Here is a 21,966-nt window from a genome sequence, read left to right as displayed (position 1 = left end):
TGCAGCCCTGCCCCTGAGCAGCCCCTCCCTGCCTGCACTCTCAGGCACCCTGAAGTTCAGAGGTCCTCTTGCCCTCATCTCTAAACTCCAGGTATTATTCTTTAGCTTCCACCCCTATTCCACTGTTTCTTTTGTTCTTTCCTTTTCCTGTCCCTTTTCCTTGGTTCTTGATATTTTTGCAAAATGGGACCTGACTTGGAGAGTCTCTAATTCTCTCAAACCAGGCCAGAGCAGCCACTTCTAAAAAAAAAGTGGTGATTTCTGCAGGACCTGCCACCGAAAATGTGGGTGCCACTCTGAGATTTAGGGTTTTATGGGTTTTGAGCCCTAGATGCGTGTTCTGTTTTGTTCTGTTCTCTGAGAGTATAGCTCAGAGAGCCCATGGGCCTATGCTTTTGAGCCACAGTTTGATATACCTTTCTTTCCTTCTTTTTTATATTAGGGGGAAGACTCTAACTAGGGGCGTGCAGATGTGTGAGACCTTTTATTGTAAGAGTGGACAGACATCACAGATTTCAGGCAAGTTCTGTGGTGGCTTGAAAGCTGCTTTGGGCTCCAAAACCCTAAAGAATCAGACGGCGTCTTTATTGTTTGTTGTTCATATGGGGGAAAAAAATCAAAATTGGGTCATCCTTTCTCCTGATTCCTTGGGGATTTGGAAGAAACAGGTTGGGAATGCTGGAATATTTTATTTGTAGATTTTGCATGAGCTGGATGACCCTCAGATGGCCTTAAGCAATTGAGTGCATCATTTCCTAAAGAACAGGTAGTCAGTCTCCTGTCCTGGCTCTAGGTCAGCCTCTGTTGGAAGGTAGGCCTACCTGGCTGGGCCCCAGGATTAACGCCTATATTCTTGCTAACAGAGTCTCATATTCGAGCCCCGTGGGATCCGGCGGCCCCCAGCCAGCGCCAGCATGCAGAACAGTAAGTTCCTCTGGTCTTTCTCCGACTGAGCTGGGGATGTGAGGACCAATGGGTCAGGGGAAGGCACAGAGGTTCCTGCTGTCAGTGGTGGCCAGGCCATGGGCGTGAGGGAAAAGTCTCTCTTGAGTTTGTGAAGCTGAGATAGAGAAACCCCATCCCCCCAAATCCTGTAACTCACACCCCCCTCCCCGCCCCTGCCCGGGCTCTGACCCCAGAGAGAAGAGAGAGGGGCTGGGCTGAGCAGGGCTGGGCGGAGGCTTCTCCTGGTTGCTTGAGGAGAAGGGGGCCCCTTCAGGCTTAGCCAAGACTGAAAGTCTCCACCGTCTGGACAGGGTGTGGGGACACCCCTCCCCCGGTCAATCCCAGGGCAGCTCCTCTCCTATCCACCCTGTTAGGGTCTGGAAGGCCAGAGGAGCCCACACCCAGGCCTGCAATGGGACGCAGGTGGTAAACTCGACCAAGTGGGCTGTTAGCCGGCTCTGGCAGAGCAAATTTCTTGGGTCTGGTAAGAGAGTGGGGGGAGGTCAGGCCGAGGAGTTGGAAAAGCCCTGCCCTGGTAGCTGCAGCTGTGTGGGTTCTGGTTGTTCTAGACCCATAGTAGCTTTGATTCCCCGGCTCTTGAGCCTCCTATACCCCCTGTGCCCGGGCTTCTTGGACCCCCAGTCCACCTTCCTGCTCAGCCCAAGCGTGTTGGTACGTAGCAGAGCTACAGGCCTAGGAGACTGCAGGCCCAGTGAAACCTAGACCCTGGTTGAGGTGTGGCGTCTGGACGCTGTTTAAGGGCTCAGCTGTTGGAGTGCAGAAAGGCCCCAGTCTTCTAGCAACCTTCCCCTGCCAGAAATGCGGACTTAGGAGAGTGTCTAGTGTCAGATACATCTGTCCTAGAATTGCTAGCTGCCTCCTGGTGCTTCCGTGGCTGGTGGGCTTGAAGCTCAGGAGAGGGTGCAAAGGTGGCAAGCTTTACAGTGGGGAGGGGGGTTAGTTGTGCAGAACCTGCCAGGCCCCCAGGCTTGGCCTGGGACGCACCCTTCTTGGCAAGGGGAAGGCTTCTACCCACCACTCCCTGCTGCTGGGCGCTCCCCCTGCAGCTCAGTCTCCCCAGCCGGAGGCTCTCAGGGCTGCCCGGCTGGGGCGCACAGCGCTGAGCGTTTGCCGCTGCGGCCTGGCTGGCGGGTCCTGAGGGGCGCGGGGTCGCGGGCCGGCCTGCAGGGCTTTGTGCCGCTTGCTCCCGGGTGTGCGCAAGGCGCAGAGCATCCAAATTGACACCATATGTTTTCCTATTAGATGCTTCGCGGTCAAATTCTAGGCGCATAATCATCGCCACTGGGCGAGAGAGCCAGCCGTCCCTAGGGAAGGGACACAATGATTGAGGCTTAACCTCTGTAGGGGAACTTAGAGAGCAGCGCTTTCTCGCTGCCATTTCGATGCTGGCAGAGGTGACCTGGCCCTGGCATCTCCTTGGCGAGCACCTGCCCTTGGTCCCTGGGGAGGTGGTGGGCACTTCATTATTTATTTATTTATTTATTTATTTGCATTGAGGGGAGACGGAGGAAGGTCTATGACTAGGTGGCCTCACATGCCTTGGCATACATAGATTGGGAATTGCCCAGGCTGTGCATGAAGTTTGGAAAGTCTTCGTGGTCTCTTTCTGGGATAGCATTTCTTTCTGGGAAGGCTTTCTTTGCCCATAGGGGAGGGCCTGTAGCTGGGGGTAAGGGGGAGGGGTGCAGATGGGTCCTGCTAAGCAAAGGAAGGCATTAAAGGGAACTTGGGAGAAACCGACTAGGCCTTGCTCTGTTGGAGAAGTGATGTCCCCTCGATGTCCCTGCTTGTGCTGGGCCCTGCCAGAGCCCAGATCCCCCAAACGCCTGTCACTTCTCATCGAGTTTAGGCTCCAGCCTCCCCCCTCAACAAGGGCCCTCTCGCCCCCAAGCCTTTGGCCACCCTGAAAACGCGGCTCCCCTCGAAGGAGAAAGGAGTGCAGTTCAGTCTCATCTGAGTGATCTGCAAATGGGGACAGAAAGGGTCGTTTTATCACGGTCCCGTTTGTCGTGACGATGCAATTTCCTGGAGCGGAGCACTGTCACAAAGTGACAAGGCTGCCACAAGCGCCCCAACTGATCTTTTCAATTAGCCTTCCATGCATGATCTGGAGCGACTTCCGCCTATTTCCAGAAATTAAGCTCAAACTTGACGTGCAGCTAGTTTTATTTTAAAGACAAATGTCAGAGAGGCTCATCATATTTTCCCCCCTCTTCTATATTTGGAGCTTATTTATTGCTAAGAAGCTCAGGCTCCTGGAGTCAATTTATCAGAGGCTCCAAAGAGAAGAGAGGAGAGGAGAGGAGAGGACAGCTGAGCAGGGAGCCACATCTTCTGGAAGCACCGCTCTCTAGAGTCGGGGCTGCAGGTTGGAGATTTTGAAGGAAGTGAAAATTGTCAGTTGGCTTTATTTGTGTGCCTGTGGTTTCTGGGAAGGGGGTTACAGAGAAGTGCTAACTTCTTCTCCCTGTTCTCTAAGATTAGACAATGGGGTGAGGCTGTGAAAACACAAGATAAGGGAGGGATGGGGACGCTGTCGTGTGGCCTTTTCCTTTTCTTCTGGCTGTATCTGTCCTTGGCTGTGGGGAGGGCTGAGATTGGCAGTGGAAGTAAATCAAGCTGTGGCCGCTGTGAGCAGACTCCAAGCTCTGGCCCCACTGCCCGCAGCAGCCCAACTACCTTGTGGTTGGAGTGGATTTGGGGCTCAGAATCTCTCTCATGCCTGCAGTGGAGGTGCAGAAACCCAGGCTGGGTTCACTAGCTGCAGATTTGCTGCTGTTCTGGTTCTACTCTGCTCCTTCCCCTTCTCTTCTCCTCTACGTGTAATTTTTTAACCCCGGTGCTTGTGCGGTGCCTTTGCCAGAGTTTGGAACGTGAGGGCAAACGTTTCTGGACGCAAGCTTCCACCGGAGCGCGGCAGGGCTGCAGGATTTGCTCTCAGAGTTCCAACAGTGCAGGGAGCTTGGAGAGTCAGTGTGGGTTCTGTAGAACCACAGCTTGCCATGACATTCAGAAGGGATCTTTGAGAAGATATTTTTAGAGCTGATTGTTTGAATCTTGTGCATTCAGAGGCTGGCTGGGGTATTTATGAAGAGAGGCGGTGGGCTGTGGTCACTGCTGGGGTGGTGGCAATAGTGAGGTGCGTGTGTTCTTGCTCCTTGGCATGTGTCTGCCTGCCTGGTGCTTCTGTAGCTGGGTAGGCGAGGGCATGGCTGTTTGGGGGGTTGGGCTGCCCTATGCCCCGCTTGGCTAAGTGGTCCTGTAGCCGTTTATGATCGATAGCAGGGACCTGATCGCAGACGTTGGCAGGGGTTGGCAGGGGGCTGAGGATGCATTGTGGTTGTTTTCTCCTCCTCCTCCTATTCTTCCTCCTCTTCTTCACTCTTCCTCCTCTCTTCTCTCTCTCTCTGCTCTCCTCTCTTTTCCTCTCCTCTCCTCTGCCTTTCTTCAGGTCACAGCGGAGTGAATCAGCTCGGTGGTGTCTTTGTCAACGGGCGGCCACTGCCGGACTCCACCCGGCAGAAGATCGTCGAGCTAGCGCACAGCGGGGCCCGGCCGTGCGACATTTCCCGAATTCTGCAGGTGATCCTCCCGGCGCCGCCCCACTCGCCGCCCCCGCGGCCCTCCACTTTCAACGCCCTCTCTTCATTTCTTATTGCAAATGCTGCTAATGACGGACCCCCCACCCTGACCCACCCACCTCAGTCCCCACCCACTCCCCTGCCTTCCACCATCCTTCCCTATCTCTTTCACCCTGGGTCAGTCACATAACTCATCTGCTTAAGAAAAAAAAAAAGTGTGAATTAAAGAAAAAAACACCTTTCTTTTTTCTTTGGTAAAAACATTTATGTTTTTAAATTTACTATAGTTTATGTACTATAATAAGATGAGTTTTACAAATTCGGCCTAATTTCATTCCTTTCTCTCTCACCCCATGCCTCCCTCAGGCTTTAAGATGTTGGTTTGCATTCTACATATTCATGAAGAATATCTATGGATTTAAAAATACAAATGCTCTTTACCTTCCTCCATAAATCACATTCACTTAATTGGGTATATTTTTTAAGGAAAAATAAGATTAAATCCAGTTTATTTTCCCCTTTTGTTCATTCAAACCCGGCACCCCTTTACACGAGGTCAGCGCACACGAAAACCTCTGGGTCCGTTTTGATGCATCTTCAGGCAGCGTTCAAGAAAACAGTTTTTTAATAATAAAAAAAAACTTTTAAATTAGTTTTTTAAAGTTCAAACTGTTTGGCAGTGTCGTCCTATTTGTAGTTTTTAGGGCTACAAGTGTAATTTTAAGGAAAAAGCTCTCTGCAGTACGTTCTCGTACCATTGAAGGCATATTTTTGTGTTATAGACCCATGCAGATGCAAAAGTCCAAGTGCTGGACAATCAAAACGTAAGCTTGTCATTGTTTAATGCATACTTAAACAATTTTATTTTTGTCTTGAAATTATTAATAATGTGGTTTTCTGTCCACTTCCCCTATGCAGGTGTCCAACGGATGCGTGAGTAAAATTCTGGGCAGGTATTACGAGACTGGCTCCATCAGACCCAGGGCAATCGGTGGTAGTAAACCGAGAGTAGCGACTCCAGAAGTTGTAAGCAAAATAGCCCAGTATAAGCGGGAGTGTCCGTCCATCTTTGCTTGGGAAATCCGAGACAGATTACTGTCCGAGGGGGTCTGTACCAACGATAATATACCAAGTGTAAGTTCACTGAGAACATCCCCTCCCTGCTCTCAGCTCTGTGCTCTTCCCTCTTTACCATGTCTCTCTTCATCTCCTTCCACTCTCCCCCTTACCACCGTCTGTCTCTTATCTCCCCCCTGCTTCGAATTTGTCTCCTTACCTGGGGCTGTTGAAAGGAACATCCAAACCTTTTCTTGACCTTCTGGGAAATGGGAGTCAAGTGTGGGGAGTCGGTCACCTCTTTTGCATGCTGCAAAGTAGGGGGCTGAGGCACCTGGGGAAAGGCACGTGAATCAAGAAGGAAAATGAAAATGAAAATCAGATTCCAAACCTCCTCCAAATCCACCTGCCTGAACCTTCTTCAGGCATCAAACATCCATCTCAGCTCTAAAATAACATAAAGTCAAAAAAGCTCTAAACCAAATCTAAAGTGGTTTGGAAATCTTTTAAGAAAGCCAAGCAGCCATATGAGTTAGGTCACCAGAGACACTGAACAACAGTCAGGGACCCCTTCCCATCCCCCCGTTCTCACCCAACTCAGTTCCATACCTAACGTGATGGCTGTCATTTTGTCCACCATGCCCCTGCAAATCCACCTACAGTGTCCCAGGGTGGCCGAGAGGGTTATTTGTTTTGTTTTGTTTTGTTTTTAGATGTGTTCAGGGTTTTTCTTTAAGGGGGTGGGTGTGCTGAGATGGGGATTTAAGGCAAGGAGACCTTGTCTTCAGGAGGCACTACCATTTGGTTTGATTTTGGTTTGATTTGCAGGTGTCATCAATAAACAGAGTTCTTCGCAACCTGGCTAGCGAAAAGCAACAGATGGGTGCAGACGGCATGTATGATAAACTAAGGATGTTGAACGGGCAGACCGGAAGCTGGGGCACCCGCCCGGGTTGGTATCCGGGGACTTCAGTGCCAGGGCAACCTACCCAAGGTAAAACCCCAAGCACCCATCCTCTAAACTCTCTGTATGTGCAGCCCATTCCCTTCTCCCCCAGCCCTTCTCTCTCCAGGCCTCTGCTGGGAGAATGGAGTGGGGGCCTCTTCAAAGGCTTGGGACACACTGGCTCGCACTGTGTGCAGATGGTGTTTGTTGAAGTATCTGGTTGGCCTGGGAATGTGCGGTTGGGCTGTGTATGTCAGGAGTAGTGGCTGGTGTGTGCGCGCATGTGTGTTATGGGCAGGTGTGTGTGTGTGTGTGTGTGTGTGTGTGTGTGTGTAAGAACTAGCTGCATGGTTCCCTATTCAAATTTTCCATTAAAATGCACGGAGAGACCCTTTGCTTAGAAGTGTGACAAGTTAACACTGACAGACTGTGAGGTAAACATAATTGTATCAGTTTGCTTTTTGTCATAATTGACAAATTATATGACTATGAATAGGGTGCATATAAGAGAAGGTGAGCAAGAGAGATGTTGAGTTGAGGATGGGGCAAAATGTTGGTAGGATGGGGCAGTGGAAATGGTGGTCTCCCAAATAAAACACCCCCCACACCTCCCTCTCCATCCTTCTGGGCCCCTGAGTTCTCACTCTCTGTGGGTGACAACTGCTTAGAAGGGTGGAGTGAGGGTACTGTGAGCCAGACTTCGGGGTGCCTTGGGGCCGGGAGGAGAGACAGGATCTGGTCCATTCCAGCATCCGTGAGAAGGGATGGAGAAAGAGGAGCAGATAGGGGTGGGGTGGGGCCGTTGGGTCTCCCCTCCCCTATACGCACAGAGGTAGTTTGGTCAAGAATAGGAAACAGTTTACCCGGAAGATTAATCGGTATTTGTTGTCCTCCTGACAAGGAGATAATATGCGGGATAATGGGAAGTGGCGTCTCACTCCCCGGAGCACGACGGAGCCTGGGGGCTCCGGGCGCGGGGGCCGGGGGGGGGGGGGGCGTGGGCAACGGCGCAGGGATGCTGGCGGGGCTGCCCGCGCGTCCCTGCGCACTCCGACCTGCTCCGGGTGCCCCGCGCCTTGGACTGGAGAAGGGAAAATCGGTAACAGTATGCGAAATATCTGGTACAAAGGATGCTTCTGTCATTCGCAAGAATTTGTTATGGGAACAATCCTGTCGCTCCGTAATTGCTCATTAGAGAACGTTTTGTTTCTCATTAAGGCGACATGAATAAGCGTCTAGTTGAAGGAGACAGCTGTAGAAATGTTCCACAAGAGACCTCTGGACACGATTCGGCACCAATTGCCAATTAGACATGTCAGTTTTAAGAGCAGAAAACAATATAGGACGGACACTGGGAAGATAGGGAGCAACGCGCTTGCTCTGGGATTCCCACCGTGGCCTCCCGGCCCCGGGCCGCCGAGGCCTCCCGATGCACCGGACCCCGGCTCCCCTGGGCGACGCTGCCCGCCGGCTCGCCCAGTGGCTCTGAACCCCTCAGTCTCCCACCGCGCGCAGCAGGCGCACTGGAGGAGGCGTCGCCCCCGAGGGGGCTGCAGGCCAGGCCCATTGTGGCCTCTGGTGAGGACGAGGGAGTGTAGACCACACCGTCACCTGACCTTTGAAACTGGGGTTTCCACGTGCACACACTGGACACACCCAAGTGAAAATGCACTTGGCAGTTGCTTAGCGCCTGCCCGCCGAGCCCGTTGTAATCTATGGCCGCGGTGACCACTCTCCTCGGTCCAGTCTGGCCGACTGGGTCCGAGAAGTCTTGGAGAGGCGAAGGGCACAGTGGCCAGGCCTGGGAAGGCTGAGCCCCAAGTTTCCTCGCCCTAGCCCCTCAGCTGGAGGACTGGCTCCCGGAAGCTTGAGGCTAAAATCATGGACACCCCCTCCTGCTTTCCAGAACCCCGACAGAAGCCGAGGGGCGCAGCTTTGCGAGCCCCACCGCCTCCACCAGAGGCGGCACCGACTGGGGCAGCGTCTGCTGAGCGGAGCTTGAGAGCAGGAAGCGAGAGCCCGGCTCCGCGGACCTGGTGGTGGAGATCGGGGCGGGAGGTGGCGCTCGTTCAGGAGCTTTGAACTTTTAGCGGGGAGTTGCTAGAGAATTTGCCACACCAACTGCCAATTCCCCCTCCGCTCCCGAAAAAAAAAAAACCCCAAACACCCACTCCCGCGCCGCGTATTCGGGAGCGGGCTGCAGCCCGGCTGCGTGGGGAGCAGAGTCCCGGGCGTGGGGACCGTGGCGCGCTGGTGGTGAGCTTGGGCCCAGGGCCCGAGCCGGGGAATCTCCAGGACTTGAAGCATTAACAAGGACCCCCTCCCTCCCTTTCCCGGGCCGGGATGCCGTCTGGGGGCGGCTTGAAAGAGTCCATTACTCCGAAAGCATAAGGCGAGGTTAGGTCTCAGAGGGAGACAAATCTGGTTTCCATCTGATCAACGCCACGCGGTGGAGAATAAAGTCGTGAGGACGTGGGCTGACAACCAGAGACAACTGTGTCCGGCCCCCGTCCTCCGGCGAGCCGGTGTTTTCGGAGATGGCGCAGGCACTTTTTCCTATCTCCCCCCTCCCCCCGCCCCCCGGAATACCCGGGCCTCTGCAGGATTTAGTCCGTCTCCTTTTCAACAGATGCTACAATGTTTTGATCCGTGCTCCCGAGCTGAAAAGGTGCCGCAACCGGGTTGCTATCTTTTCTTGCTTGTTTTCCGCCTCACTGATTAAGACCCTAAGAAACTAAGGAATGATTTTATTTCCCAGCGTCCTTTTTTTTTTTCCTTCTCTCTCTCTCTTCTCCTTCTTCCAGGAAACAAATCCTATCCCCAGCGTCAGATGGTCCCGGGGCTGGGATAATGGGAGGCGCTTTCACTCGCCTTCTCACGGATTAGGCTGGAAGGTGGACGGCGCCCACTGAAGGCCCCTTCTTTGCGCTCTGAGGGGGCCCTTTTAAAGAAGATATCTTAATTGTCTGCCACTTACGTTTATCACGTGGGGAATTCGAGATGCAACTTCTAGTTTTATTTTGTTAAAAGCTTTAAGAGTGGAAGGTAAAGCCACTGAAGGAAAAAAAAAAAAGCGGGGCCAATGTAAGAGTGACTTCTCCGTCACCGCCTGGCTAACAGTCGCTACTTTGAAAATAATGATAATAATAATAATAATATCTCAGGGGTATACGCTGACTCTGGGGGTCCCGGTTTCTCCTGACCTGCTTCTAATTCCACTCCCCCCCAAAGAAACTTAGAACCGAGCTCTCCGCATCTCCCCTAACTTTCCTTCCCTTAAATGTCAGTTCTCAAGTCAGCTCTCTGCCTGCATTGGTGCGTGCGTGCGTGTGCGTGTGTGTGTATGTGTGTGTGTGTGCAGGGGTCAGGGGAAGAGAGGAAGGAAAGGAGAGGGAAAGTGTGGGCAAATGTCCATGTTTTAAAATTAGGAGGATGTTAAGAGAAGCAAAGGAGAGCAGAGAATGCTGTCTGGGGGGGGGGTCTTCTGAAGGAGACCCCCGGTGGCTTTGTTTAATCGGCAAGATAGAATGTGCCAGAAAAGATACTGGGGTGAGGCTTCCTCGAAGGCGTGACTGACCCCCCGGGTGAGATGGGACCGTGGTCTCCTCCACGCCCTGTCCCTAGAGGTCCAACGACCCCAGAGTTTTGTTCGTGTTTTCTTAAAGCAATAACCCAGGAGCTTGTCTTAGTGTCTATTTCTAAAGTCTTCCTCATTCACCAAATCCAAAAATAAGGGCGGCTCTTCATTCCCTTTTCTAAAAAACACTCTGCAAAGCCACCCGGAAACTCGGGCAGTAAATTAGCGCAGACGGGTGCCGGCACATGTGAGTCCAGCGTCTCCCCTGAGCGAAGCAGCCCTCTGACCCCCACCTTTCTGAGCTAGCACGAGACCACCCAGAGTAAAGCCCCAGCCTATGTTTTAATATTCTCTTTCCCCCTTAGCTTCCTTTTCCTCTTTCTTTCCTCTTATTCTAGCCTCTCGCCTCTTTTTCCTCTCTGCACTCTTCTGTCTTTATGATATCTTTCTGGCCTCTCTCTCTCGGTAGCCCTCTTTCTTCCTCCATCTTCCCCCCCCTTCACTCCTCCCCACCCCCATCTGGGGCCTCATCTTCCCTCCCTGCTTCCTCCCATAACCCCCCAGTCCTGGCCTCCATCCTTCCTGACTGCTACACCTTCACCCCGCATGCCTGCTTGTCCCCATCCACCCTCCCTGCTCCCCCTACCCCCTGTCCTGGCCCCCTATCCGCCCTCCATCCCCCCAGCCAAGCCCCTAAATAGCACGGAGGCGCCCGCTCTTCGGACAGTGATTAATGATAGCAGAGCAGAGGGGTTAACACACTTCACTGAAAAGTCTGTTGACTGGGCTTCTTGTAACACAATGTGGCCCGCTGCACGCCTCAAGAGAATCCTTTTGTTGTCCGCGCTCATTGTGGCCTCAAAATTCTGCCCACGAAAGTTTGCCAACGCTCCTGCCCCAGGAGTTTAATAGTTTCCCTTACTCGAGGGGCATTGTGAGGCGCTGAAAAGCAGCCCCTTGCTATTCAAGTGTTGGTGGTCATCTCAATAGATCTCCAAGGGCCCATATGGTGGCCAGTGCCGATGAATCCGCCTGTTTAAATGGGGGAGAAAGTTGGGGTTTTAAAACATTTCAAAGTTCCTGAAAAGATCCCACTAGATCCTGTCACAATTCCCTGAACTCTTTGAAGACGATGCCTATTGTCTCCTGGTTATAAATGATATTCCTGGCTAAGTCGATTCCCACCAAGGCCCCCTAGAGGCCCCTCCCCCACACTGGCCAAGTTTCTAGGATGGGGGTCAGCCCCTGTTGGTATCTCTGGGGGCCGCAGGACCCAAGACCCAGGACCCAGGACCCAGCTTGCAGGCGCAGTCAGGGTCGAGCGCTTTCCTTCAGACAGGCTGCGGCTTCGTGAGCAAGGCACAAGACAAGAGACAGCTAGCCCGAGTACACATCTTGCCCTATAAGCAACAAGGGAAAACAATAAAACTTTCCCTCTTTAATGATAGAAATTACATTAAAAGTGGTGGAAATGCCCTAATTAAAAATGTACCACTTAAATGATATGCCAAGGATTCAGCTGCAGCATATTTAGCTAGTTAGTGAACTCTCTACTATTTCTTTTTTAAAATTACATGTTAAAAATTTAAAAGAAATCTTACTTTTTTCTGGTGCAACACATTACAAAGAATGGACAGTCCTTTTATCTAAATATAAAATTCGATTTTCAGCAATTATAGCCTGTTCTTGGTGATGATATAATTACAGCTGTGCTCGTAATAGGTGTCAAGGCAAAGCGCACTCATACAATAGTTGAATAAAACTGCAGAACAATGCAAGCACTTCTAAATTCACAACCTTTAAAATGAAATTGACTGTGCAGAATTAAAATAAAAACTAGATAAATATTTTTTAAAAAAGATTACAAGCTTGGTTTGGTTTCTTAATAGCATTTTCTACAAACCTATCAACATCTAATTGATTAGATAGGAATTACTGATAATAGATCATCTGAAACCTTGAACATCACTCTTCTATTTTCCCAACACAGCCATAGGTAAATAAATTCTGTAGGGAAAGGGAACTGGTTGAGGCACCTGGGGAGTCAAGGTTAGTTAGGAATGATCACGTTAACTAGACACATCAGCACTTACTTTGTCATTGGAGAAATACTACTCTATATGTGTCTGTACTGCATGGAGGGCTCCTCTGATAAAAACAGAAAGGAAAAAATGGTGGTCAGGTCGTGTTTGTTGCAGAGGCCTTTTATTAAAAGAAGGCTGACAGTTACCTTGGGAATGTTTCTGTAAGACTGTGAATATACAGCTCTTGGAGTTCATGGCTATACCAGACCCCTTTGGAGGCCCCGAGTTACTCCAAATCTCTCCTACTGTCCTGTTCTTTTTGTTCCAGATGGCTGCCAACAGCAGGAAGGGGGGGGAGAGAATACCAACTCCATCAGTTCCAACGGAGAAGATTCCGATGAGGCCCAAATGCGACTTCAGCTGAAGCGGAAGCTGCAGAGAAATAGAACATCCTTTACCCAAGAGCAAATTGAAGCCCTGGAGAAAGGTGATGGAGTTTTTCAAAGTAGAGAAGCAGTAAATCAAAGTAAATGCCACATCTTCAGCACAAAGAGCTAAATTTAGCCAGGGCCCTTTGCATAGAGGACTGAAAAGATTTCCTTTTTCTTTCTGTCTCTTTATTTTTTCTGGGCATCTCTTCAGTGCGTGTGTGTGTGTGTGTTTTCTTTCTTCTTTTCGTGTACCAGTAATTCAAAGACTAAAAGTCTGACTTCTCATAAAGAAACAATGGTGATTTGGCTAATTCAGGCCGCACAAGCATCCTTGAATGAGTGTCATTCCACAGAAAATTTAACTTGGTTCTGGTGGAATAGATCTTCCAAGTACAGTCAATGCTAACAGTAGTAGCATTAAAAAAAAAAAAGATTTTGTTTGTTATTTTTGGAGAGAAGGGAAGGAAGGGAGAAAGAGAGGGAGAGAAATGATTGGTTGCCTCTTGCATGCCCCAACCAGGGACCTGGCCTGGATTCCAGACATGTGTCCAAACTGCACGTTGAACTGGTGACCTTTGGATTTGTGGCACTATACCCAACCCACTGAGCCACACTGGTCAGGGCAGTGGTAGTAGCATTTTAAAGGGAATTGGTTTCTGAAGGTGCTGGAAGGGGGGAGTTGGGAACCAGCTTGATCCAGGGTGTGGTTGACATATTATGTTCTCAGCAACACAGAAAACTCAACTTACTCTTTCAGAGTTTGAGAGAACCCATTATCCAGATGTGTTTGCCCGAGAAAGACTAGCGGCCAAAATAGACCTGCCTGAAGCGAGAATACAGGTACTCAGTTTCCACGTGGTTTCACACTTTGTGATTCAAACCATTTGCCTGTTCTAGGGATAAAGGTGCTTCTAATAACGGTCATTTGTGTATGTAAATATTAACAGATTTATTGTGCTAAATACTCTGCCGCCGTGGGGTGGGAGGGTGGAAGGGCCAGAGGTGGGGCTGAGCTGGGAGGAGGCGCAGGGCCAACCTGTTCTGTCCTATTTCCAGGTATGGTTTTCTAATCGAAGGGCCAAGTGGAGAAGAGAAGAAAAACTGAGGAATCAGAGAAGACAGGCCAGCAACACACCGAGTCATATTCCCATCAGTAGTAGTTTCAGCACCAGTGTCTACCAGCCAATCCCACAACCCACCACGCCTGGTAATTTGAAATCTTCATACTTCTAAGAAATGTGTCGAAACCTGCTTGCCCTTGGCTCTGACTCTCACCACAACTGTTGTCTTCCCCTGCAGTTTCCTCCTTCACCTCTGGCTCCATGTTGGGCCGGACAGACACAGCCCTCACCAACACGTACAGCGCTCTGCCACCCATGCCTAGCTTCACCATGGCAAACAACCTGCCTATGCAAGTAAGTGAGGCCTGCAGCTGCTTGCTGAGTGGGTGTGTGGGACTGGTGTGGGGTAGTGGGGGCGGGGCCTGCAGACCTCCTTGGCCAGGCCTGCCCCCCTGGGAGCCTGTATCATTATAGCATTTGGTTTGACTAGTCTAGTCTGGGGTGAAAACACTCAACCCAGTGTTTCAGTTGATTGATTAATTGATTAATTGATTCACGCCCTTCAGAAAATAAAAACTGGTCAACTTAATCTGCCTTTTGCTCACAGAGAATGTTAGCTTAATAGTGGGATGTGTTTTGGGGTATCAGTGAAATTTGTACTGGAAAAGGGAAATAATGCCGGCATGCTACCAGGTAGGAAGGGGTTAGACATAACATTTGGGTATGTTAATGTGTTACTATTAATAGATATACATTTGGAAATTATTTAGGGTATATGTAATAAACTAGAGGGGAAGATAGAATGGATCAGAAAGGAGATTGATACTTGCATAGTGAGATACACTTAATGTAGAGAAACAGCTAGTTTTATTTCTACATCTTACAGTGAAAAAAAGAAACAAGGTATTTGATAGAAATTTAGTGTATCTGCCATGAATTATGTGATGAGTCTGTGGCACTCCGAGCTGCTGGGGTTGATGCTGTTCACGTGGTATAACAGCTTGCCCCTGCTCTCAGTTCTGTCCCAAATATTTATCAGACCCTACACATGCTGGGCCCTGTACCAGGTTAACCCTTGGCGGTGGAAGCTGTCTAACACAAATGGAGTATACGAGAACTTTGGAGCTGGGTGGATTCTCGACGGGGGGGATTTGTCTTCTGGTGGGCCCACTGCAGCCAGTTGACCAGGATTCCCCTTTGTGCAATGATCAGAGACGCCGGGAGGCGTGAGACTGGCCAGCACCAGCCTCTGCTGGAAACCGCTGTGTGGTTACACAGCACGTGTATTCTCCACCGAACATCTTTGGCTGGATTTCTAATTCAAAGTAACAGCAAAAATAAATGTTTCACAGTCTTCAAACTAATGTAGGAGCAGCTAGAGAAGCAACTTCAGAGGATTATTCCCCTGTTTATTTTTATTGCACTTGGATATTATTGGCTGTAGTGCAATTAATGTAAATTAAGGGATTGACAGCCCATGAGTTGAGGTGGCTACCAGCTGCCTCGGAGTTTTCCAGAAGTCAGATTGCCTGGAGGAAGTGACTCCAGGAATTAGCAACAAATGCGAACTGGAATTCTGGCAGGGCCCCCTGGGCCTGCTCGCCTTTCTGAACCTGGTAGCAGTCGTCCTCGGACTGCGCGAAGGCCGGTGCGTGTCTCATTCGGTTTTTAACTTGCAGCAACATCTGGGTCTCTGTGAAGGTAACCAAATGTATTCACAAGAAAACAACAAGAGGTGAACAGATGCTGCTCTTCTGTGGAGCTGTTTCCACACACAGACGGGTATGGGGTCCGTCGATTTGACTGACTTTAAAAATTTACATACACGACGCATACAATTCACAATGTACATGCATTCATTAAGCATAAAGGAAATAAAAGTCACCAAGGACTCTGTTCAGACAAAATTCCTCTTTGAGTTTTGGAGTGAGTGCAGGGGTGTTGGTGTGTGTGGGCACCTAGTCTGTCTGCCCACGGGTGCATCCTGCGACCAAAACCTTTAACCCTTTTACAAAGAGTGGGGGTGTCCTCCTCCGATCATCGCTAATGTGTCGCCGACCCTCTCTGAGACTGTGGATGTTGGAGTGTTAAACATCCGTGCAGTGTGCGGGGCAGAGGGGTACTATCCTCTGCCTTGTTCCTGACATCACGCGTCTGGTACTGCATCCCAAGGTTTCTGCCCTGGTGTAGCCCCGTGAGGGCTCATGAGGGGCTTTGTCCCAGCTCTGTGTATTTTCTACTTAATTAGGAGGAGGGTTTATCTTCTCTATGCCATCACTGCCCACATGTAGAGGACAGTAACAAAATTTTACAGCTAAAACCCCACCTGGGCTTGTGGGCCTGTAAGGAAGTCAGGTGATTCTCAGGATGGGGAGGAGTGTTTACGACACTTCTGGCCACTTTAACCTGAGATCATTACTGATCTGTCTCTTTTCAAGAATCTCTAATCCCATGAGTCCAACGATGAGAGGCTTCCAAAGCCCCTAAACCAAACTTTACAGAGAACTCCTCCCTCCCCCTCTGCTCTCCACCTCAGAGCCTGAGATGTGGGATTGGGCCGGGAGGTGAAGGGTGGGGCCCCCGGACTCCCAAAGATGGAATTTACAGGAGAAGGGACCAGTTTTAATGAAAGTCCTCATGCTATACAGCTTCTCTAAAGATGCCAGTCAATATCCAATGGAAATGTCCATTTTCATTTGGACAAAAACACTATCCATTTGGTGGGTAGTGTTAACTGTCTACCTGGACAGTTATCTGAAGTTGTAGGACTTTTAGAAGTTTGGTGTGTAGGCAGCTTAACTAGCAGTGGGCAATGGAAGGACTGGTTGGGGGCCTGATCTGAGAGTTATTATATGGAATTCCAATACTTAAAAATTTTTTTTATTTATTTGTTTTTTTTTGTTGTTGTTGTTTAGTCCCCTGGCCAGCAACCCAGGCATGTGCCCTGACTGGGAATTGAACCCATGACTGTTGGCTTGGTGGGAAGCCGCCCAACCCACTGTGCCACACAAGTCAGGGCTGGAGTTCCCATACTTCCCATGAAGGCACCTTTAATGATCAAGCTTGTTGGCAGAGGTCCTGGGGAGGAGGGCGCCTGGGGAGGTGGCTGTGTTGTGTGTTTCTCTGTAACCACAGGTTTGCCTTTCTCCTCTCAGCCCCCAGTCCCCAGCCAGACCTCCTCGTACTCCTGCATGCTGCCTACCAGCCCTTCGGTGAACGGGCGGAGTTACGATACCTACACCCCCCCACATATGCAGACACACATGAACAGTCAGCCAATGGGCACCTCGGGCACCACTTCCACAGGTGAGCTGCTGCTCTCCGTAGGCTGCACAGAGGTGGCCTTCAGAGCTTCTTTTGACAGGTGATCTCCCTTCGCTCAAAGTTAACCTAGAACAAAACAAAACAGAACAACCCTCCACCCAAAATAACCCCGACCTCCTGGCCTTGTGTGACCATGTGTTTAACGCTTTGTTTCGCTTCTCTGGGGAAAACTGATTGCAAAGGGTCATTCGGCCAGGCTAGTTAGTAACTTGACACCATACAGACAGCAGAGTTGTTTTTCCTGAATTTGGTCACAGAAGTTGTCTACAGAGGCAAGGCCTGAGACTGTGCAGTTTCTGAGGAGGGATTATTGGCCAAAGCTGGTAGCGAGGGCTCTGGGCCTGCAGGGTGGCAAGTCCTCCCTGGAAGACTCCTGGCCCTCTGAGCTCCTGCGCGTCTCATTGCCATTGAAGAACTGTCACTGGTTTTCCAGAGGGAGTTCTATCCCTAAAGTTCCAAATGTACAGACAAATGGAGCTTTTTCCTTTTCATTTTGCACAAGGGACTCTGGGTTCAATAGTGGCATGTGCAGGAAATGTTTTCTGGTTTCTGAAGGTGCTACATTTGTTTGTAACACTTGAAAATATATATATTTAAAATATGGCTAAAATATTAAGAGCATTCGAGTTTCTTCTTTTAACATGTGAATTCATACTCCATGCCTGTCTCTTGACGGGAATCTCTACATGGCTATTTTTTTCATCCACTTCTAGGACTCATTTCCCCTGGTGTGTCAGTTCCAGTTCAAGTTCCGGGAAGTGAACCTGATATGTCTCAGTACTGGCCAAGATTACAGTAAAAAAAAAAAAAAAAAAAAAAAGAAAGAAAAGAAAAAAGAGAAAGAGATAGAAAGAGAGAAAGAATATATTGTGTTAATTCATTCAGTGACTAAGTGGACGCCACAGCCGGGTGTTCGGGAGGGGAAGGAGGTGGCTGTCCGAGGCACTTCGGTTCGGTTCTGCGACTGTGTCCCGTGTTGTACTGCTGGGCAATGGACTTGAAACGAGGACCTTTGCGTACGGAAGGCACGATATCAGTTGGAACAAATCTTCATTTTGGTATCCAAACTTGTATTCATTTCGGTGTATTATTTGTAGGGCATTTGTATGTTATAAAGAAAAAAAGAACAATGTAGACTGGATGGATGTCTGATCTCTGTTGGTCATGAAGTTGTTTTTTTTAAAAAAGGAAACCATGATCAACAAGCTTTGCCATGACTTTAAGAGTTTTATCGAGAAATATTGACTACTCCTACCCATCTGTTCATAGTTTATGGACTGAAGGAGGTTCCAAGTTTGTATCATTCCTTTGCATATAATGAAACCTGGCACGACATGCACTAGATTTATGTAAGAAATATCTGTTGGTTTTCCAAAGGTTGTTAACAGATGAAGTTTATGTGCAAAAAAGGGTAAGATATAAATTGAAGGAAGAAAAACGTTGATAGCTAAAAGGTAGAGTGTGTCTTCGATATAATCCGATTTGTTTTATGTCAAAATGTAAGTATTTGTCTTCCCTAGAAATCCTCAGAATGATTTCTATAATAAAGTTAATTTCATTTATATTTGACAAGAATACTCTATAGATGTTTTATACACATTTTCATGCAATCATTACATTTCTTTTTTGGCCAGCAAAAGTTAATTGTTCTTAGCTATAGTTGTATTACTGTTCACAGTCCAATCATTTTGTGCATCTAGAATTCATTTCTAATCAATTAAAAGTGCTTGCAAGAGTTTTAAACTTAAGTGTTTTGAAGTTGTTCACAACTACATATCAAAATTAACCATTGTTGATTGTAAAAACCATGCCAAAGCCTTTGTATTTCCTTTATTATACTATTTTCTTTTAAACCTTATAGTGTGGTGTTACAAATTTTGTTTCCTTATTAGACTAACACTCTGAACCAATGGTTACGTTCATACCTACCCTACTTTAAATCTTGATGACCCCTAAAGACATAATTCTTAGAGACATCATGAATTGGAAATGTGTTAGAAAAAAATTCTGCTTGAAGCTGTGTGTAGCTCTGTGCCCATTTAGACCCACAACATACATAGAAAATGGTAACATTTCCAAGCTAGCTGTTTCATTCAAAAGCTCAAAGTCTAGAAATAATTAAAAAAATGCAACAAGCTATTAACTAGGAATTGTCTTTTGAATTAGGGCTGGCATTTTCAATCTGGGCAGATGTCCATTGTCAGTCTATTTCAACAGTGATTTCACTGAAGTATATTCAAAAGTAGATTTCTTATACAAGACTCTCTGAAAGCTGTTGCCTTTCTCAAATAGGCCCTCTCCCTGTTCTGTCTCCCTCCCCTTTGCACAGAGGCATCATTTCCCATTGAACCACTACAGCTGTTCCCATTTGAATCTAGCTTTCTGTGTGGTTGTGGATGGTTGGAGGGTGGAGGGGGGATGTTGCATGTCAAGGAATAATGAGCACAGACACATCAACAGACAACAACAAAGCAGACTGTGACTGGCCGGTGGGAGTTAAAGGCCTTCAGTCATTGGCAGCTTAAGCCAAACATTCCCAAATCTATGAAGCAGAGCCCATTGTTGGTCAGTTGTTATTTGCAATGAAGCACAGATCTGATCATGTTTAAAGTGGCGGCACGCAGGGCAGGAGTGCTTGAGCTCAAGCAAAGGATGGAAAGAAATAAGCCTTTGTTGGGGTGGAAAAGACCTGTCTGAGACTTATTTCTGTCTGTTCTGTGCAGCAGATAAGTCAGTAATATTAAGCTTTCTCCTGCAAACTTCAGTCAAAGGCCAGGGGTTCTGGCAGTCTAGATTAAATGCCTGCACAGGCCAAAGCCCCTGGGACAAAGACCCACTTCCACTGAATTGTACTCTGGCTACTTTTTTTTAAACCCATAAAGGCAAATAAATGATCAGAAATATAGAAATTAAATGGAGGCTTTGAAGAATAACCTTCTAGCTCCACATCTACTATTTTCAAGTTAAGGAATTACTTGTGAACAGATAATTGTGATTCATCTCTCTAGCATGCTGTATGTTAATACTTTTACTCCATCAGAGTTGCTGCACATTTGGAGACACCTTCCTAGGTTGCTTGTAGTTTTTATATGTGTGCATGTACTTCCATTCCATGTCAGCCTGCACTGCACACTTGCACGCTTCTGCAGCAGCGTGTGCACACATATGCACTGTTGGTGCAGTTGCCCATGCGGATGCTCCTACCTCCTGACATTTTGCAGCCTACATTCCCTGATGTGTGCCCAGGGAACTGTCAGAGAAGGGCTATGTGTGGTGTGTGCTGTAGCTGCTGGCAGGCTTCTTCCCTGCAAGAAGGGGGATGGTTTCCAACTGGCTATGATTTGTGCCAGGGTCGAGCAGTCAGGTCTGGCCTTCGGCTCTGTGTGCAGAGAGCACAAGCTTTGGAGAACTGGGGATGGCCCTTGGGGTGCAGGAGCTGGGCATGGAAAAAGGGCAGTGTGTGGGAGCGCAGGGTCTGTACGTGTGTGCACTTGGGCACGTATCCGTGTCCTCTGAGGGTCAGGATTTCCAGGGCACAGTGGCACAGCCTGGCTTAGTCCGAAGAATCGGCTGCGCAGCTGTAGAAGCCCTCTGGTCCAGCAGCATGGAACGGCTGCCTCACCTTCTGCCCTCACCCTGGGGAGGTGAGCCGTCCTTCTGAATGAAGCTCTGGGTGCTCTCCCAGGACAGCGTGGCGACAAGCAAGCTGTGTGTGGAAGCAGTGCCTGGAGCTGGCCTTTGACTCCTTATTGAAATCATTTATTTTTGTTTATTTATTTGCTGATAGGCATATTTATATATTTATCAGTGGGGACTCTGCAGGTATGATTTGACACCATCTTCCAGGATGGTGACCCGCTATTCGTGATGTCCTCTGAAGAATCACAAGACAAACAGCCTATGATGTTTCTCTAAACTTGCCTGACTTAGGGAGGCCAGGTGAACAGAATTGGAGATGAATGTTTGAGTAAGAAGCGTTCAAATTATTCTGAGTAATTACTACAATGAATTTCCAGAACATTTTCCCTCCAAAGCTGTGCCTCCTCTAACTCGTAAGTGGTGACCTACTGTTTTTTCCCCGCTGTGACTGATCATCTCTTCCTACTTTTTACCATAATTCGTTTCCTAAGATACAGTAGCACTTCAAGACTCAGCTATTTTTTTTGGTAAGTTTTTGTCATCTTAGGGTGGTGTCTATATTCTTCTGCTTTTTTTCACTCTGGGCTTTAATGTTCACAAGATCATAAAAAGGCGGCTTTTCTTTTTCGTGTGTTTGGCACACACATGCTTCCTTTTTTTTTGTTTCTCAGGAATAAACCTCTCACTTGTTTCTTTTGTTTTGTTTCAGTTCTGAATAATTTCACTGCTCAGTTTTAAAGTTCGGAGTCTAAGTACTTAGGGTTAGTATTGCTTATATTCGGCGACGTGGATGGTGACTACCTTTGGAAAGCATTAACACGTTTCGGAAATGACATTCCTGATGGACTTAAAAAAATAAATAGGGGTCACCCCCTTTTCCTTTTGTATGTGGATGCCTGTGTCTGATTCTTTAAAATGAAAAGACAGACAGGGAACCTATTGCTGAATGTGGTTTCCTTTTGAAGTAGTTTTATTTTGTCTACCGTTAGTAATCACAGATCCTGGAGGTGGACATAAAACACACATGGAAGAGAGAAAAAGGAGAGTGGAAATTGGTGGCTACTAAAAAGAAATTCCTAAGGTCTCAAAACCCCAGCACCTGAGCAGACTGCAGCAAAATATTTACCTCATTTAACAAAGGGCAAATCTAGTGTAAGAAATGAGTACCATAAAGGGTTTGGAGTTTTAGAAACACTTAAAAGATAGACATTTTGAATACTATGTTTGGCATTCTTACTTAAGTATTTATATTTTTAAGTTGATAAATGAAAAAAATCTGTTTATAGAGTATATATTTCATAATGTATCAAAATGGTCTACATACCTACGGTAGCATTATTGAAGGCCGATATTTTTATGTA

General features: G+C 48.2%; 1 protein-coding gene across 5 annotated transcripts; it reads left to right on the top strand.

Annotated features, from left to right (window-relative positions):
* The first annotated feature begins 506 nt into the window (after positions 1-506).
* PAX6 (paired box 6) lies at positions 507-19,169 on the top strand. 5 transcript variants are annotated; one of them, XM_037126663.2, is made up of 12 exons: positions 507-519; positions 864-924; positions 4,418-4,548; positions 5,330-5,371; positions 5,466-5,681; positions 6,432-6,597; positions 12,479-12,637; positions 13,339-13,421; positions 13,638-13,788; positions 13,881-13,996; positions 16,798-16,948; positions 17,680-19,084. In XM_037126663.2, the coding sequence occupies exons 2-12, from the start codon at positions 915-917 to the stop codon at positions 17,763-17,765; spliced, it is 1,311 nt and encodes a 436-aa protein (XP_036982558.1). In that variant the 5' UTR covers positions 507-519; positions 864-914; the 3' UTR covers positions 17,766-19,084. The 5 variants fall into 5 exon arrangements, with proteins under 5 accessions (XP_036982558.1, XP_036982560.1, XP_053529151.1 ...); XM_037126665.2 differs by lacking the exon at positions 507-519 and having other exon boundaries at positions 867-924; positions 5,466-5,480; XM_053673177.1 differs by lacking the exons at positions 507-519; positions 864-924 and adding an exon at positions 4,138-4,350 and having other exon boundaries at positions 4,391-4,548; positions 17,680-19,169.
* The last annotated feature ends 2,797 nt before the right edge of the window (positions 19,170-21,966 follow it).

The sequence above is a fragment of the Artibeus jamaicensis genome, unplaced genomic scaffold (assembly GCF_021234435.1).
Source record: "Artibeus jamaicensis isolate MK-2021 breed Jamaican fruit bat unplaced genomic scaffold, CSHL_Jam_final contig_797, whole genome shotgun sequence".
NCBI classification, from domain to species: Eukaryota; Metazoa; Chordata; class Mammalia; order Chiroptera; family Phyllostomidae; genus Artibeus; species Artibeus jamaicensis.
The sequence above is the reverse complement of the archived record's forward strand: the minus strand, read 5'-3'. Positions and strand labels throughout refer to the sequence as shown.

What these genes read in the sequence shown, in the direction of transcription:
- PAX6 (XM_053673177.1), top strand. Translation starts at nt 4,296, where the DNA reads ATGCATTGTGGTTGTTTTCTCCTCCTCCTCCTATTCTTCCTCCTCTTC. An exon ending in ACATTTCCCGAATTCTGCAG is followed by an intron (nt 4,549 to 5,329) that starts GTGATCCTCCCG and finishes TTTGTGTTATAG; the next exon opens with ACCCATGCAGATGCAAAAGT. An exon ending in CTCGGGCACCACTTCCACAG is followed by an intron (nt 16,949 to 17,679) that starts GTGAGCTGCTGC and finishes ATCCACTTCTAG; the next exon opens with GACTCATTTCCCCTGGTGTG.